Genomic DNA, 17,432 nt, shown 5'->3' with positions numbered 1-17,432 from the left:
TCAATACGTTGAGCGCGTCGGCTTCAAACTCTGCATTTTATGCATAGTACTTCTTATAGTGTCACACCGTTTTCCGACGGGGCTATTCTCAGCTGTCCGCACACAGGAGTCCGAGTGTACTATGGATAAGCCCTAGATACGCTGTAAAGGAAAAACAAAACGCCATAGAGCTTCCACAGATAATGGGTCCTTAATTTCAAGAAACGAAATCTCGGGGCGGAGGTCTCCCAATGGAGAAGTCACTCTGAATTGAGCTCGCTGCCTCGGTATAGCGCTCACGCTCACGCGGATGCTCGATTTGTCTGGATCAAGCATGATTCTTTCGTCTTCCAAGCGGGGACTGCCATCGAGTACGAGGAATGAGATTCACAAGAAAACGGGAGAGCGCCCGATCGTACTCGAGCTTCCAGCAAGGAGCACAGTCATCACTGACACCACTTTCTCGGGGAGTCAGAGATTTCGACCTGCTGATGAGGTTTCCTAATCTATCGCCTCAGCCTCCGTTCCCTCTTTTCGTCAAAATACGAACGATTGAACGGTATCTCAACCATGACGCCCAACGGAAAATCCGCTACCATACGTCGATTAATCCCAGCATAAGACGGCGCCGCGCCGTACACACATCCAGATTCCAGCTGCTCTTCCCGCCAAGATGTGAACTGACACATCCAACACCTAAGAGAGAGGGCGCAGGCGGCGGCGAATTTTTACACCAGACACGCGAAAAACCCACACAGACCCAGCGATCGGCTGCAACGAATTTCCGAAAAGTGATGGCGCGACCGCGACAGAGAAGAGACTCCGATTTCAGCAAACAACCATCGAGATTTATTCCGGAAGACGACAGTCTACTAGACGGTCTGCCGCAAGCTCTACCAAAAACAAGAAAAACTAACTTTTATCTGCACACAATATATGGACATATATTCTATCGTTACCGTATCCTTTCACACATCCAGGAGCTTCCCAGTTGAGTCAATCAATCTCACTTTCGGAACGGTCCCTGTAGTTTCGACAGGGATAATGTACACGTCCTTCGAGAGCCACTCTTTCAAGAGCATCTCAACGGTGTGCGGCGATATTTTCTTCTCCGTCAGATCCATGACCTCGACCGTGAGTCCCTGGAGGAATAATTCGCATCGTTACTTCCTCCAATCAAAATGATGATAATTTAGAGTTTCGCCCGTCTCCAGGGCTACTCGCGTCAAATGTAAATGGGACACCCAATGGGAAATTCGCTTCGGCTTACCTGGGGCGGTACTTGGTAGACTTCCATCGAGTTCTCGAGCTCGTGGATTGAATCAATAGTCACGGCATCTTCGTAATCGATATCCGCGAAGTGCATCATATATGTCTGATTATCGTCGAAGGCATATTGTGCGACAGCCCTTGATGTGTTTCTTTCGTCTCCGCAATCGTACGTCACCGCGTACCACTGACCGATCTCGCACTGGGAAAGAAACAAATACATTGAGAGAAGCGGCCGACGCGGGGTATGTTGTCAGAGAATCGAAATATCGTAATGAATCATAATGATAATAATAATAGAACTTCAGCGCGATCACGGATAATACTCACAGCTTCCACTGGTTCCGGGTTGTAGTTGTAGTCCAGAGCTTTGAATGCTTCGTACCCAGGGCCGTGTAGATTCAGAGTGACGTATCCATCGAACTTGATGTTCACGATCACCGCGCTTTGTAAGCGAGATTGCAGGGATCCTCCGATCCTCGGGGACTCTAGATGATTTCCCTGGTGCGACTCGAGGGCATCCTGTTCTGTCAGGGTTTCAACATCGATCTCGCTCGAGCACGGCTCTTTCTTGAACTCATAACTGTCTGATCCTACCGTCGAAGAACTGGGATACGCTTCGTCGGTGTAGAAGACGTTGGACGGCGCGGTAGGATCTTGGAAAGTCGCTGTCGCATATTGTTCACCAAAGTATAAATCACCAGCGGCTGCTTGATCGCTTGTGGTATCGTCGGGTTCGGAGCTCTCTGGAGCTGTTTGATATCCGTACTTAATATCTGAAGGATATAGCTCCGCGGGCATGCCCCCATAATGGCTCGTAACAGCGCAGATCTCCCCTATATGTGGTTGTTCGTCGTAGTACGCCGCGATCGAGTGAACGTCTTGCAGCGTGACGTCAGCCATCGCATCGGCCAGGGTTCGCTGCTCAGCGCCGTAGAGCTGTGGACTATGACTAGCCTCATCGTAGCTTTCCGTGAGACTCGCTGTCGGGAAAGTTTCAGCGTAGAGCTCAGCCCCCTGCTCGACTCCTTGCGGAAGAGTTTCGCCCTGCTCGTAAAGAGAAGGCTGGTAAGCATCGTCTTGAACGGCATACGATCCTTCTTGAAGCGTTGGGTCGGCTGACGTTTCACTCGATTCTTCCTGGTAATAATTTTCGGTGTATTGGTTCCCGGCTGCCTCGTAGCCTGCTCGATCAACTTCACCGTGAACTCCTGCTTCGAAAGTGCCCCCGTTAACGAGGGTTTCTTGGGCGGCTTCGGGATCGGTGTTGTAGTAGACGTCGACTCCAGGATCCGTTTGCTGTACGCCTTGCTCTTCGTTCTCGTAGATGGCGGCTCCAGCTTGGTCCTCTTGAACCTCCGAGCCGTAAAGTATCTCGGCTCCCGGATCGTAGTAAGCCTCATGAGCGCCCTGATCTGCCTCGTCGGTCGAGTGTTCTGCGGTTTCATAGAGCGCGGCACCTTCTGGAGTGAGCACGCCATCTGTTTGGTCGTAATAAGATTGGAGATCCGGAGGAGCACCTCGTCCTCGAACGGCGTCACTGGATCGGATGAGGCTGGTTTGAGCGCAGAATTGATCTCGATCCAACCATGATGAGTTGAACGCGTCTCCGACGGCACTGGTGAGGAGGGTTCCTCGCGGAGCCCCGTAATCGACCTGACCCTCGACATCTGGCGCTGCGTATTCACCGCCTTCTTCGGCGTATAGCTGCCCTCTAGTCGCGAAGTTCAGTGGATGGATCCCTGCACCGATCTGAGTTGGATCTTCCGAAACATAGCCGGTCTCGGAGGAAGAGGGAGCTGCAGGGGCCTCGCCGTAGAGCTCTGCCTCGCTTACGGTTTCGGCATTGAAATCAGCTGCGTAGATGTCTTGACTCTCGTAAGCTAGACCGAGTTCCTCTGCTTGGACTGGAAAATGAATCAAGGGAAGTCGAGGTTAGGAGGAAATTCATTCAGTTCAGTGGAATACATTCATGACTTGGAATGAGGCCACTCCAAATAGATAACTCTTGAGCCATGTGTTACATCTCCCTTCCGGCGCCGTTGGCGGCCGGGCGCCGATTCTCACCTTGGTAGATGTCGGTGGACGCCTCATCTTCTGTATGCTCAGGATTTGACTCCGGCGCGGGCTCTGACGAATACTCTGCAGTTTGCTCCGACGAATACTCTGCCGTTTGCTCCGGCGAATACTCTGCCGTTTGCTCCGGTGGATAGTCTGCCGTTTGCTCCGGTGGATACCCTTGCGAGTTCTCTAACGCGTATTCTTGAGCCGGTGCGAACCCGTTCTGTTCTGGCTCATACTGTGCCTCGTATCCCGATGGATACTCTTGCGCGTACTCTGGTGGGCCCTCTTGCGCGTACTCTGGTGGGCACTCCTGCGCGTACTCTGGTGGGCACTCTGGCGCGTATCCGAAAGGGCACTCACCGGCGTACATAGGCGCGAGCCCGTCCGTACTTCCGTCCGAGGCCGAGATTGGCATTTCTAGCATCTCGGAGGTCGCGCTTCCTTCTATGTACAGCTCTTGCGAATCCGGCTTGACTTTGGATAGGAAATAAGCTCATTAGTTTCAGAACAGGTCAAGTCGGAAGTCATATAGCGAATCGTTGGCCTCGAGCGAGTCTAAATATTCCAGCGCATCCACAACATAAATCAATCGTGGTTCTCCCGAACCCTTGGATTACTCACACTTTGGAGCGTCGAGGCTCAGTTCGTGGATAGCTCGTGTCACCACGTCGAACTTTGACCCATTCTTGCTGGTGTACAATACGGGATAACTGGAAATTTTGATTTCGCCGATCTGCAGCAGGCTTATGAAGTGCCGGTCCTTTTGCGCCAAATTGTTGCAAGCTCCGATAATTTGAAACTCTGGTTCTGGGACGTTGTTGGCCCGGCACAGAGCGAACAATTCGTCTTCTACGACCTTCAAAGCTTCGTCACTGACATCGTTGGCCTGGAAATGATGAGGGTTAGTTTGAGGTTGGGCATCAATCTCGATTCTCGTCATCCACGAGGGAAGGACAAACTTCCGCTGACTGAGATATGTTTCCTACTACGAAGGAAGAGATCTCCTGATGTCGTATACAGGATAAAAGAATTCCGTCCCAACTTCCAGCATGAGCTCATCATCCTCCCAGTATAAATTACTTGAGCTTCCCGAACCTGAAGGGACAACCTCGCAATGGGCTCGACACACCACCCGAGCCAGTGAATCACGCGACGAATAATCCCAAGTAGATCAGAAGCAAACGTTGTACGCCAGCACGATGTGATCTACACGTGGAACAAGCACGATGTGGCGATCATATTCAGAAACATCGCGCGAGGCGACCGGAACTTTATGGCCGACGATCACCGCGCAAAAACCGCTACATGCGCCGAATTCAAATTCGAAACCAGTGCGTGATAGACGAATGTTTTCAGGAAAACGCCGAGAATATTAGTGGGGAGCTTCGGAGACTCATCAGGCAGAGACTCGATCCGTTGAGCGCGACCCATTAACGGAGCTCAACGGATATATTCTCGACACACCGGAAACTCACCCCGGTGACATCCACGCTCAAAAAACTTTGTTCACGGGGCCTGCTTGTCTGCGCCCTTTTTTCTGAAATCCGATTCATTTCTGAGCGTGGAATCGCCAGATTCCGATAGATTTCAGAAACCAGCTCAGAAATTGGAGCACGTCATGCGGCCAGTCAAACACGAGAACTCTGTACCTCTCTCCAAGAAAGAATGTTTTTGTGGCATGTCGAGTGACTGTTGTCGAAAGGTGTCGTGTTCGCGCGGTACGCGGCTTCCAAACGAAAGAGGGAGAGAGCTCTTATGAAATCTAACTTCACACAGAAGCGAAATTTGCCAAGTTTCCGACCGACGAAATCAGTCGAGATTCAATGACGCATCGCATGGTGCTCGCGTTCTCAAGGGGAATCGGCGTGGGAAAAACTGCTCTAAATCTTTTCCCGGGAATCGTGGGTCCTAATTCACACCTGAGTGAGACTTCTCGCGAGGCGTCGAGCTCTGTGCATATCGCCTTAGAATAGGAGCTAAATGACGCGAACTGCTGGCGTAGGTGAAGTCGATGATGTTTTCCGAGAGTCATATCAGGAGGACGAGCCGAGTCATTTCGCGCAAGAGTTCTCCGTCCTCAATCGATGTTGCACCGGATTGATTGAGAGAGTCCGAATTCTTTCGCGCACCGGCTTGATCCCGGTAATCTTGACCTCGTGATTTCGGGGAACCCAGATATCGGAGCTGAGTTTGTCAGAGCCCAGAATCTCCGTGGGAGCAATTTCTCCTCGAAAAGCCACGACGGTCGACTTCGTCCCCCATCGGAGCCCTCCATGGAATGAAGCTGCGATGACCACGAAGCGGGCCCATCGGACACTGCAGCGGGGTCTCCAGACGGATGAGGTTCGCCCTTAGTTCGCTCAAGATTTCGACTTGACTTCGACGCGAGGATTCCGCGGATATATCGCCGCAGGCGATTCGAGAGATATCGACCAAAGGCAAAACGATCTTCTGAGAGAAACGGCCGCGAATGTGCAAGAGTAGTCACTCCTATCGTTCTCTGCTTGGATAGTCTATTCCTGTATTGGTACGCTTCGACGCACTCGAAAGCGCCTTCGCTTAGAAACTTACCACGACGATCGCCGCAGGATAGACGTGTGCCTTTCTGCACACTCCGGCGACTATTGATGCGTATCTTCGGTTCATCTTCGGGCTGATGTTAACGAACGGTCGCTCGGCAGAAACTCTTCAGGGTTATTTGTCGGGATATCTCTCGGGATTCGCGACAAACAGCGATTGACTTCACAGGGCACGAAGAACTTGTGAATGACTTCATCCTCTAGATGTGTTGCCCTCTTATCGAGAACCAGACCCCTGTAAAGCTCTCTCCTTTCGACACTAGACTCCAGAGAGAGTCGGTGATTCAGATCTCCTAATTGGTTCGGGACCCCGGACCCCACAGAAAGCTATCGCTGAGCCGGTTCCGAAGTGCATGAGATCGTGAGATAGTCGCACCCACCCCATTTCGAAATCGGAATTCGGAAATATTCAAGAAATGATTTTATGAGCTTAGAGTGAGACATACTTAGCCCACCCGGTTGTCGAACCCCGCGTTGATTCGTCCCAATAGCACATTCTCTGGACGATACTGCTTCGCGCTACCGCGTCGAGATGATTTCGCGAAACTTTCATTGCCGAAACGTCTCATGTCCTCGGATGTGAACGACGAAGCATGTCCTCAAAAAATGAACCCCTCCTCAAACCGTCAATGCAGATCCCTAAGCACGTAGCCGTGACCATTACTGAGCGTTTACCGGCAAAGGGATGTCAGGCCAAGACCGCGGTCCAGTTCTCCGCGCAGCCACCCCCAGTCATACCTGATCTCGATTCGGGTAAAAAAATGGTCGTGACCACGAAAGGTAGTAGGATCCAGATTCCTACGCTCTCGTGCGAGACGAAGTCTTTCGACTTGAGCTACCAGGAGCCCTTCAAAATTCGACTGCCCCAAATAGTTACTAATGGACCGAGCCTAATCACTGCCAGTCTACACGTCATGGTAGAGCCTCTGTCGGCCGACTCCTCATCAAAGAGTGGTCTTCCACAAATACGGATCCTTGAAGGAAAGAATCATGTTCCGCCCGATCCACAGTCTCCCCACCGAGAGTTTCTCTATGCAGAATCGCCGATGATTTTGAACACCGCCCCCAACCAACCGGGATATAATTTCAAAAACACTACTGTCCCTGAGAGGTGGTATTCCAGAACGTCTCCGCTTCTCGCCAAGGGTTTCCCCTCCTGCTGTTGCGTCTTCTGTCGGAGAGAAAGCATAAACTCCAAGTATCTCTACAGCCTGTACGGTAGGCTGAATGTCGTACTGATCGTTTGTTTGAGTCTCCTGACGTTCTACGGAATACCCGCCATCGGTTTCGCCTACAGCGACAAGCTAGTTGCTCATACCGCTTGGTCCCAAATGACATCACACTCCTTTCTATTCTTGTACAAAATGTTCAGCGTCTCCGAAGCCGCAGGTGAGATTCGGCATCAGCTCATTGTTAGTCGAGCACTACTATCTTACCTGGTGTTTCTTATCGAGCTTTGAATCAGTGAACTTTGATTTGCAGCCCTACCGCGGATCTTCGGGGTACTCCACATGGCCGGGACGTTCTTCATTATGCTGGTTTCGGCGATTATGTTTTTCGGCGTGCATGGTTTGCCAGCCAACTCGTGGCACATGTCACTCTTGTCTCTAGGAATTGCTGCAATTGCATTCGCGATGCTGAGCAACTCGTAGGTCATGTTCAGCATCTCTTCATTCTTTGAAAATAGTAAATTAAGGGAAAGCCCGAACGCAGCATCGCTAGCGATGAAATCATTCTTGGGAGCTGCTCCCGGTCGCTACTCCACATATCGCCCCGAAGGGGATCGGAACGGCGCTGTGGTAGGATTCCGTGATTCTCAAGCTCCGGATTGGGGGCTTCCGCCTCAGGGTCTGGCGGGATATTTGTGAATCTGGGGAACTGGGCCTGCATCGCATCGGGAATTCATAATAACACTCACACTAAAAGCTTTATTTGTAAAGACGTGAGGGATGAGAATTATGTACTGATTGACGAGATAACGGCCAACGGAATCATGAACATAGGCTAACGATGAAAAGACGGTCTGATGGCGACTCCGGAATTCTGTGATACTCTGTTAGAACGGCTCCGATGTGAAGGATCCTAAACGTACGGTGATGCCCCAGGAGCTCATCGCCAGCTGCGGTGGGCCTGCTCGAAATGTTCGCAGGTTTTGGGTACTTGGTATCGGGGAATGGGGGATCATCCGTAGAAACGATTCTGCTTTCCGGTATCACACCGGTTCCGAGCGGAAATGTCTCGCCAGACTCTCCTCCGATGGAGTGGCGCTAAGGGAGATATCCGATAGAGATCCGATGAAGGAGATTGTTCGTCATTTTTTCCGCATTCAGGTTCTCTGAGCCAGTCTTTCCCAATCTGAGCGCCGTTAGCCTCCTATCGGTCTGCCGGAAATTTTTTATTGCTCCCGGACTGAACTTTATTTTTGTGTTCCCATGCATCCTCTGTACCCCATCCGTTGGAAATCCAAGGTTTTGCTGCGTTAGAGGAACACGCATTGGAGAATAACTCAGGGAACGATGCTGCGGGGCTCTCCCGAACCCTTGTGGACCCTCCCGTTGAGCTCGATTTGCTTCGCGGATCAGAACTAAAACGAAATTGAGTGCGATCGGCTCGCGGACCACCGGAATTCTCCTCGCGGTCCAGTTATGGTCCGAGAGTGAAAGGAATTTCTCGTCGAGGTTGGAGAGCGCTTCAGTCAGACAGCCCAGTCGAAGTCGCGGGCACCCGCGATCCCTTCGAGAAGCGGTATTGCATCGTCGTGACCCGCCCTGAGCAACCCCTGGTCTCTTAACGCCAGAAGAACTCCGCTAAGAGTTGTAAACGATATATCATGGCGTCGATGTCTTCAGCTCTAGCGACAAGCAATGAAGCATCTCGAATACAGAGAATGGCATCCGAGAGTTTACACGATGTACTCTTCGCGCAGTTGAGCATATGATTTGGGAGTTTACCGACATAGTGATCCTCTGTGTATCCGCACAAGTCTTTTGGAGCTTCCTGAGACCGGCTTTTCCGGACCAACGAGCCTCGCTGCGAGATTCTGTTGAGGGCGTGCGCGATGCCAGTGGCGCACAACTCTGCTAACATCAAGAATCAAATGTGCTCGCTCCTCGCTACGCCATTCAAAAGCTGGTGGAAACAGTCTACACATTATTACGAACGCGAATGAGTACAGACACTCACACGGGCTTTTCCTCACGCTCGATCGCATATGTAGAGTCGTGATGGAACTTAGTCCTTCAGTAGATGACGTGACTGATCAATGCGCTTCCCTTCCATCATGTTCGAGCGGCAGACTCGCATTCGACGCTAGAGAAACGTTGGAGGACTCTGGCCGACCTGATACCGACAAGGTCGAGAATAGATGATATGGGCCCGCGAAGCTCTCCTACCCAAGTAGCACCAGTTCTCCACTCGGCGACTCCGGGTTAAAAGCGACCGACTCGGATGTCCGCGCCCGGATCTCACCTATCGTCAATCTCCGACGACGCTAACGATCCCTCACCGACCAGTAGCGAAAACTGAGTCAGTCAACTGACAGTCTGAGTATGAGTATGAGTATGAGTACTCAGGGGATTCGGAATGAGCGGTCGTGCTCGGAGCTGATGAGAGCCGGGACACCGTTCGGAGCTATCAATCCGAAATCCTGACCCGCGACCGTCGGGGCGGCCCTCGTATGCTTCCGTGCGTCGGAATCAGGGAGGGAAGTTTCTCCGAGGTACTCTTTGCCGCGGTCATCACGGCGATCGGAATCATAGCGCTGATTGTCGGAAATCGGTAGATCCTCTGAAGCGTGTGTAGGGGCTCAGCTGTAGCGGCAATCGTGAGGCCCTCAGGACCGGTATTGGTTTTGGTATGGTATTTATTCCTCCTCATTTAGTTCCAGATGACTTTCTCTTCAGTGGCGAGTAATCTCCGCGGATACTGATAGTTTCTTCCTCCCACCGCTGGAGGAGTCTCTTGGTGTCGCGTATCATCCTCGTGGAGGGGTCACTGTCGAGTTCCTGTCGTTTCAGTATCTCCTCTTCCTCGAAGAATGCTTCGTGGCATTCACAGATGCAGAGGCTAGTTTTCAGATTCATCGAGTCTCTCCACTTGCTTCTTTCAATATCGCGAATTTAAGCTCGGCAGTTTTCCCCAGTTGGCTTTCTCCCGTGAACATTCGCAAACTCCGCTTTCGATCCCCTACAGACACGGGGCGGCGTGTTCCACCGAAGATCGGCACGAAAGATTCACATCCTCCTATGATGAATGACGCCTTCCAGGAAAGCAAGGGTCACTCTCAGGAGAATCGACTGCTGAAATTGGGAAACGTGCAGGAAATCCCGACCCGGATACCTCATCGTGACTCAGAGGGAGGGAAGAAGGGCTGAGTAAGGTTCCCTCCTCAGCAGATTCCTCCATGCACACGTGTGCATAACCAAACTTCTTTGTCAGTGAAGTGAGCGCCGAGCGAGGGAAGGAGGGACCCGATATTTTCCCTGCGAGTAGAGCACTAGCCTCCGCAGATCGCTGACTATTGGCGCCTTGATTAGGCCGCAGTTCTCCATTGATTACTCGGAAGATAGCTCCTTTTGACCTGTTTCTCAGAAGTCATGGACAGCGCGTTCATCTCGTCTTAGAGGTCGTCAAGGAGGAACAGTCATCATCAGACCCCCCTGAAGGAGTCGGAGAGCAGGGAATATTCTGTCAGATTAGAGGGGAAATCTTGAATCATCCGGGCTTCAGCGCTGACGCGAGCTTGTCTCCTGAGAATCGTACGGCGAAGGGACGGATAAAATCTTTCTGGTGGCGTGCATGACGACTTCGTACTTGGTACCTAGCGGAAGGAGGAGATCGGATTTTCCCCCGCATAAGGAAAACTCAAGGCTTCTGTGCACGGGATCGCGTACCCTTTCTCAGGAGCGGCTTTCTCAGAGCCCTCACTCCTTGTTTCGAATAGAGGCCGGCAAAAATGGCGGCAGTCTCCCTCAGACCCACAGTGGAGAGCACCTAAGGGGCGCGAGCCCTGCGTGTTCAATGGACCGCATGCATATCGTTAGCTTTGTTCCGATCGATCTACTGTTCACTCAAAATGAGAACGACGAGGGCGTTCGGAGTCAAGTGGATGGACTTCAGTGGCAGGCGTCAACGTCAATGGTGAGTGGGTATTCTCCGCAGCGAAGAATTTCAATGAGGACGACAACAGCCGGGACCTGTTTCGCGCGCGAAAATCAAATCAAACCAATCTCGACTGATGCGCTCTGATTCTCCTCGCCTTCGTCTTCGGCATTGCCACATCATGAATGATCAAAGATCATTGAATATATCTATGGGAACCCATTAAACAGCGCATTACCCATCTCATGGAGCAGTCAATCCCAAACTCTGAGCTCGGAGTTCTCATCGGGACTGCCGTCTACGAAAAATCGCACCAATCAGGGACTTGAATTTATGGCGCCGGAAGTCCAGCAGGTATTCTCGGGGAAAAACATTATGAGCTTTTTCAGTCCTCTCCAGACAGAGTTTCGGGACCGAGACATCCTTAGCCGGGATGTTCCGCCTTGAACGGTAGCCGTCTCATTATTATGAGCCTGCGGAAATGTAGCGCTAGTGGGAGATGTACGAGTTCTGTGAGCGCCGATGGAGAACTCGATATATCTCAGATCTCATCAGCAATGATACTTTATGATTGCATTTCACTCACAATCACCTCTCAGGTCGGCACGGTTCCTCATGATACCATCGAGATTCGCGTAATCATTTCCACGTTCTCTCACATGACGATATTGTGTATGATGCGTTCCCTCCGTTTCCCCCTCTAAATGCTCGAATTTACCCCAGAGGAAACGCAGTGGCGCAGCCTCTGTCCGAAGAGATCGTTGAGCTCATTATTGGATCTCGGCCTCGCTCGGGGGAGGCGGCTTCTGAATTCGAACCAGCTAGCTCCCGTTAGAGACACCGTCTCCGTGGCCATACGACTTACGAGTCCTTTTGTGTTCAAAACTCTACTCAGGCTTATTCGGCTATATCGGTGGTCACATCGTGGTCAATGCGGTACTTAGAGAGAGTTCCCGCATCCTGACGGGATCCGTTCGGAACGTTAAAGGGAGCGTCGCTCCTGTAATACGATGGACATTTTTGCTTCTCGAGCATGAGACCAGGAGAAACCAGGGGACGAGGAATTCATGAGCGCCCTCGAAATTATTGCAAGCAATTGGTTCCGATTCGTCTCTCAGCAGGAAAACACTCGACCATGCGTCCGAGACCCGTTTCGGTCATGGTCGTGTCACTGTCAACCCGGAGGAGTAACTTATGTTCCTTGAGAGGACTTGTTTAGCCGCAGTAATGTGAACCGAATCATCAGTCGCTAGCGGGGCGTTGCTCGGCTGCTCCCGTTTGTCTTCTCTGAAAGTGGAGAATAGGCGCTTTTTGTGTCTCGCAACTCTTGCGAGAGGTCGGACGTTGTTTGTACTCGTCGGTTTTTCTGCAGCGTCATTCCTCCTGAGACTGCCCGGGGGAAATTGGCTGCTGTCTACCGGCTCCGCTCCACCATAATAATGCTGCCGACCGCGCCTCTAGTCTTCTTTACGAACGAGCTCTAGTTTTGCCGAAACAGCTCTTGTGGCGGTGCAGATGCATTGCTCGCAGTTTCGGCAACAGTTAGTGTTATTCCTCCGCATGCGTAGGCTGCGGTGATGGAGCGCTGAGCGATCCGCATCACGTTCCAAGTTATCGGATATCCGCGGATTGTGCCTAAGCAAACCGGGCAAACGATAGATGAGATGAAGCGAGGAGGACTCCGCCAGAACGGAGAGTGGGAGGAAACCTGCCTTCGACGACCACCGAGAATCGTCGGAGACGCGTCGAACTGAATTCGATAGAATATAATCTCCCGGGGAACGGGAGAATCGGCACTCGGGAGACCGCTTCTGATCTCGCCGCTGTAACGGTGGACAGTCCTCGGAGGAGTCTCGAGTGGTTTTCCAAAGTCGTGAGGAAGCCTTCAGTATTGGTTCTCTGAAGATTGGATCGCCCTTCGATTTCGTCGCAATCAGATTGTTCTCGCGGAACGTATACTTGTTTACAATGCCTTTGATCATTGTGAAGCGAAATATGGCGTGCTGATCGATAGCATTCGGACAGGTCATGGCTCGCTGTCGCGGCGGAAAAAATGCGTTCGGACTCAGAACGAACACGTCTACATCCGGGGAGAAACGCGTCGAATTCCGGCGATTCCAACTTCTTGAAGCTTGCATCGCACCAATCGTGCCCCAACCTAATATGCAATATTCCCTCCGGAATCATAGGAATTCCATAACTGAATGCTTCTGGGGAGTCGGAGATCCCGTCATAACTCCATGAGAGTACACTTCACGACCGAGCGAGACTATCTCCATCTGTGTTGTCGCTCACTCTGCCCGAAAAATGCCTGTGGGAGGATCCGGACAGGACCACGCAACCATTTCCTGATCCTCATGATGACCTAGAGAATCCTCAGGACGACCAAGTCATGCCCCGGCCCCCTCCCCCTCAATTTCCGATGTTGAGTTACGATGCTTTGGCGCCGGCGCAGTCAGCCGCGTGATCTGCTAGCTCTGCGATCGAGGGGTCCGATTGGAAATCAAGTTCCGCGACTTCAACCTCCGATGGCCCGTCCAAGAAATGCTGCCAGGTCTCAATATTCTTGTGCCGGCTAGACAAAAGATTCATCGAGCTCTAGGTGCAAACGACCGCAAACATCCATCGAGCCCGTGATTCAGCAATCTTGCGAGGTCTCGGTCTCTTCGAGATACTCGAACGTTCCCAAGCCTCATCGACGACAGTGTCGAGAACACTCTCAGCATGAATCTGCCCCGGTCAAGTGAATGCATGGCCGTGGCGCTAATCACGAGACAAAGCTGAATAATTCATCATCTATTTGAAGCTCGTAAATTCGGAAGAAGTGAACGATCGAGCCTCCGCCCGCCGATCAGGAATTAATCGCTGTCGGCGTGACATAGGAAGACGTCAACTTCCATTATTGTCATAATCATCATCGTCGTTCGCTCTCTCGTTCGAGTTGTGCTCCGGTCTCCCGTTCGTCTCTAGCGCCGTCAATCAAGTTGTCGCAAAACACAATCCAGTTTGTAGTAGGAGGCACCTGCGGCCAAATCGGGACTCCGGTCGTTCCTCTGTGACAAATGTAGGGTGAAATTGTAGGAGGAACGAGATGGGGTCTACCGCCGAACCGAGGTCAATCTCAACTTGCCCCTGGCTGGAGGTTCTACGCAGTCGGTCGCGAAGCGCGCAAGCTCATTACACGCTTCCGGGAAGCTCCTTGGCTATTGAAGAGCAAGCGCTCGCAACGAACCGTTGCGCAGGCATAAAATTAAGCGATTTTTAACGCTTCGTAGCTTTGCTGCCGCTGGGGAGCCTCTATCCAAATAGGATCGAAACTGTCCCTTTTCTCACGCGTCTCGTTTCTTCGAGCCTGACAGCTCGGAACGCTCTACGAGAGATGTGTTTGCCCAGGAGTGTAGTCTTTCCGAGGTTCAGGTACTAGGGGCAGGACAAAGGAAGAAATGCTCTGCCCTACAACCTTGATTGATCCTGCGCCTCCCGGTTCCGGGAACATCGACCACATATTTGATGCCAGGAATCTGATGATTCCGGTCCGAGAGAGTTTCGACCGTCGCCAAAGCTCGCGATCTGTGAACTCTGCATTTGAATCTTTCAGATATCGTTCGTAATCCCGAACCATGTTTCGGGCCGGAGCGATGTCGGGATCCGACACAGATACGACTCCCTGCTCTCCCCTTTTACAGGACATTTCATTCCGGTAGCGATGAATTTGTTCGCCTCGACGTTCCCTGAAAGCTTGTCATTCCATGTGTGCGATTTGGGTGATCTGTGATCCGGGATCAGGCTTTGCAACGTGCGCGGAATCGCAAGGCATGGATCGGGGAATTGACTGACGAGCGACAAGACGACTGCCATCAACAGCCGATTTATTTTCAGCCCAAATTGTGCCTTCTGCTTATTCGAATGCCGACTATTGCTCTCCAAAAGCATAATATTCTCAAGCGTGGCGAGCTCGGAGTTTTCCGGAGAAACTCGGGAGGGAAATTACGCAGCTGGTGGATCTGTTCTCATGAAGTTCGAAGTTTCGGGCTGCCGCCTTGTCGTACTTTCTGTTTTGATCCTCATTTCATTGAGAGAAACATTTGCGTCTGTCTCTCTCGAAAGCGGAAAGAACTCGGAGCTCGATATTCATCGATGCAGGCCTGAAAATTTCCGGAGGGACAGAAGGAGACCTTCAATTCCCCTCAGATTCGCAGATTTCTCGATGTGTCGCACTTGTGTATCCGCCGTGTTCAAATCCGGAGATCATTTCCATTTGAGTGGATTCCTAGTAATACACCACGAGGGAAACCGAGTGTGCGGAGGATATGTGGCTATGCGGTTCTTTTGGTTCAGTAGTCTGAGCTGGCTGTAAAGACTCCACTGGATACACACGAAACGGGGCGGGCTTGGGTGCCGTCCTTTCATCCTTCGAGCCCGGGCGGGCGGCAGGCAGCCGCTCCCGATACGGTGGCTTCCGAATTGCTCCCGACCCGTCTTCAATGGTAAGAGCAGGACGAGCTGGCTGACCTCATCCGCAGTCGGGCGAATGAGCGGGCGAAGTAACCACTGACCGACCATGTTAATTTTCTCATCAGTCCGCTTCATTAACTATTTGCTTGTTAGGTTATCTGTTTCGTTCTCTCTACCGCTACTCTAACACATTGTAATTGTTTTCTTGACCAACACGTTCCTCTTGAGGGTATAGCGTGCATTGGATGCCCTCGGAATCGTCATTATTCGGAGAAAATTTTCCTCGCGGTTTTCAATTTTGAGGTCGTAATGGAATGGGTGAGTCTGAACGCGACGGCTTAGGGCCGCTCTTGACGACCCTGCTGAGGGTTTGCGTTCCCGTGGAGCTCGGGCGTTCACGAGGCTTGTGCGAGGTCACTCACGAAGCTCAACTTGTTAGAGATGAGCAAGATGACCTAGGTATAAGAATGAGATATGAGTGAGGAGAGCGAGTGATGTTGGGGACGGGAGAGGGGAGAGGTCGGGAAAATATTGGGGATCTCTTGCGTTCCTCCCTTCATTTCAAATTTTCGAACCGCGCATCTGGACAGCGAGCGGGCGTGATCGACGACAGGGCATCGATCCACGTTCGGGTGGTGTGTTGTCGGACTAGCCAGCGAAATCGTCGAAACGTAGAGATAAATATAGTCTGCATGCGTGAGCTTTATATAAATTGGGGAAATTCATGCAATTCAGATGATCGAATCCCCGCGAGCACCTGCTGTGACAAAAACAATTCGAAATGAATCGGAAGCTCTGCGGTGACCGAGTGGTGAGTGAATGCAACTCGTTGTGTGTGAGACTGAATGATGGAGCCACCGGACTCTTGTGCGCTCGAATCGGAAATGCAAAAGCCTGAATAACATTGTAAATGGATGGCGGTAGAACCGAGCCATCGAGGAGGTTCGGGAACTCACGCTAGAGGTTGGCGCTTCCATCCGGGGCTGGTACCGCCCGGAAGAGAGGGAGTGATGGGCTCTTCGTAGGTTTACCGCAGGAAGATACCCACCTCGGGACTTCGAGGAGGTCGCCTGCGTCGATTTCGAGTCTCTCATGTCAGTCGAGCCCAATGCGTCACAGCGAGGTCTGTGCTCGCAAGCGCTCGGGCGCAGCGTCGCGACGCATCTAATTCGAGTTCAGAGCAACGTATTAAGGATTTGATGTCGTGCAGCGCTGCTCAGAGCTTATTTTCAACTTTTTCCGTGCTGTCTGGTAAAAGCAGACGGTCGGCCGTCTGGTGTCGTCGTCGGGCGGGAGGCGAGCAGGCTTCGCGTCGAGCTTGCATCTGTTGAATGTCCAGATCCCCGTTCGAACTGAGCTGTTTCAGGGAGGCCACTCCTCAAATCGGAGTCTGTAGCGTGCACCCGGTCATTAGAGAGAATGTTCGTTCCCAACGGGAATCCCCCAGACCTCTTACACGAGTATCTGGTTGTGGCCTGGCGTGCCGCTTGGAGTGGCATGAGTCACTAGATTCCGATGTGATCCCTTGTTTAAGGTTCGATCCGGAAACTGATGACACCGTTGCGACCAGGAAGTTTTTTGTAGGAGGAGCGGGGAACTGAACGCAAGTTCCATAGGGGTAGGAAGACGGGGGCCGAGGCCGCGGGGCACACCATGCTCGACTCGAGATCAAAGTCGATACCCCTTGTGCGATCATAGATAGGCCTCTCGATGATCCTCTCGGAGATCCCTCGCAGTCAGAGGGTTCGGCGGGCTTTCGTTCGATGAGTACCGACTCCAGTACTACAGACGCAGCGGATACGACATTGAACAGCCCCGAACAGAAAAGGAGTGGGGTCGTGCGCAGTGTACTGGGGAGTTGAGACGAGTTTCTGGAACCCTCCTGGAGGAATTCCAATCCCTCTCCCTCTACACTGTCCCATCTCTCTGATCGATACGCTAGATTCTGATCCTCGCGACCTTCATTCTCGAACGGATCCCCTTTCT

The 17,432-nt window shown here is 51.9% G+C and overlaps 1 protein-coding gene across 1 annotated transcript; it reads right to left on the bottom strand.

Moving 5' to 3' along the window:
• Positions 1–947: 947 nt before the first annotated feature.
• Positions 948–4,938, bottom strand: LOC100902136 (uncharacterized). The gene is made up of 6 exons (XM_003745263.1): positions 4,788–4,938; positions 3,934–4,198; positions 3,316–3,786; positions 1,579–3,155; positions 1,250–1,450; positions 948–1,121 (listed from the first exon to the last, which is right to left on the bottom strand). Exons 1-6 carry the CDS (start codon positions 4,863–4,865, stop codon positions 948–950), a joined length of 2,766 nt encoding a protein of 921 aa, XP_003745311.1. The 5' UTR covers positions 4,866–4,938.
• Between the last annotated feature and the right edge of the window lie 12,494 nt (positions 4,939–17,432).

This window comes from Galendromus occidentalis, unplaced genomic scaffold (genome assembly GCF_000255335.2).
Source record: "Galendromus occidentalis unplaced genomic scaffold, Mocc_1.1 scf7180000077480, whole genome shotgun sequence".
NCBI classification, from domain to species: Eukaryota; Metazoa; Arthropoda; class Arachnida; order Mesostigmata; family Phytoseiidae; genus Galendromus; species Galendromus occidentalis.
The sequence above is the reverse complement of the archived record's forward strand: the minus strand, read 5'-3'. Positions and strand labels throughout refer to the sequence as shown.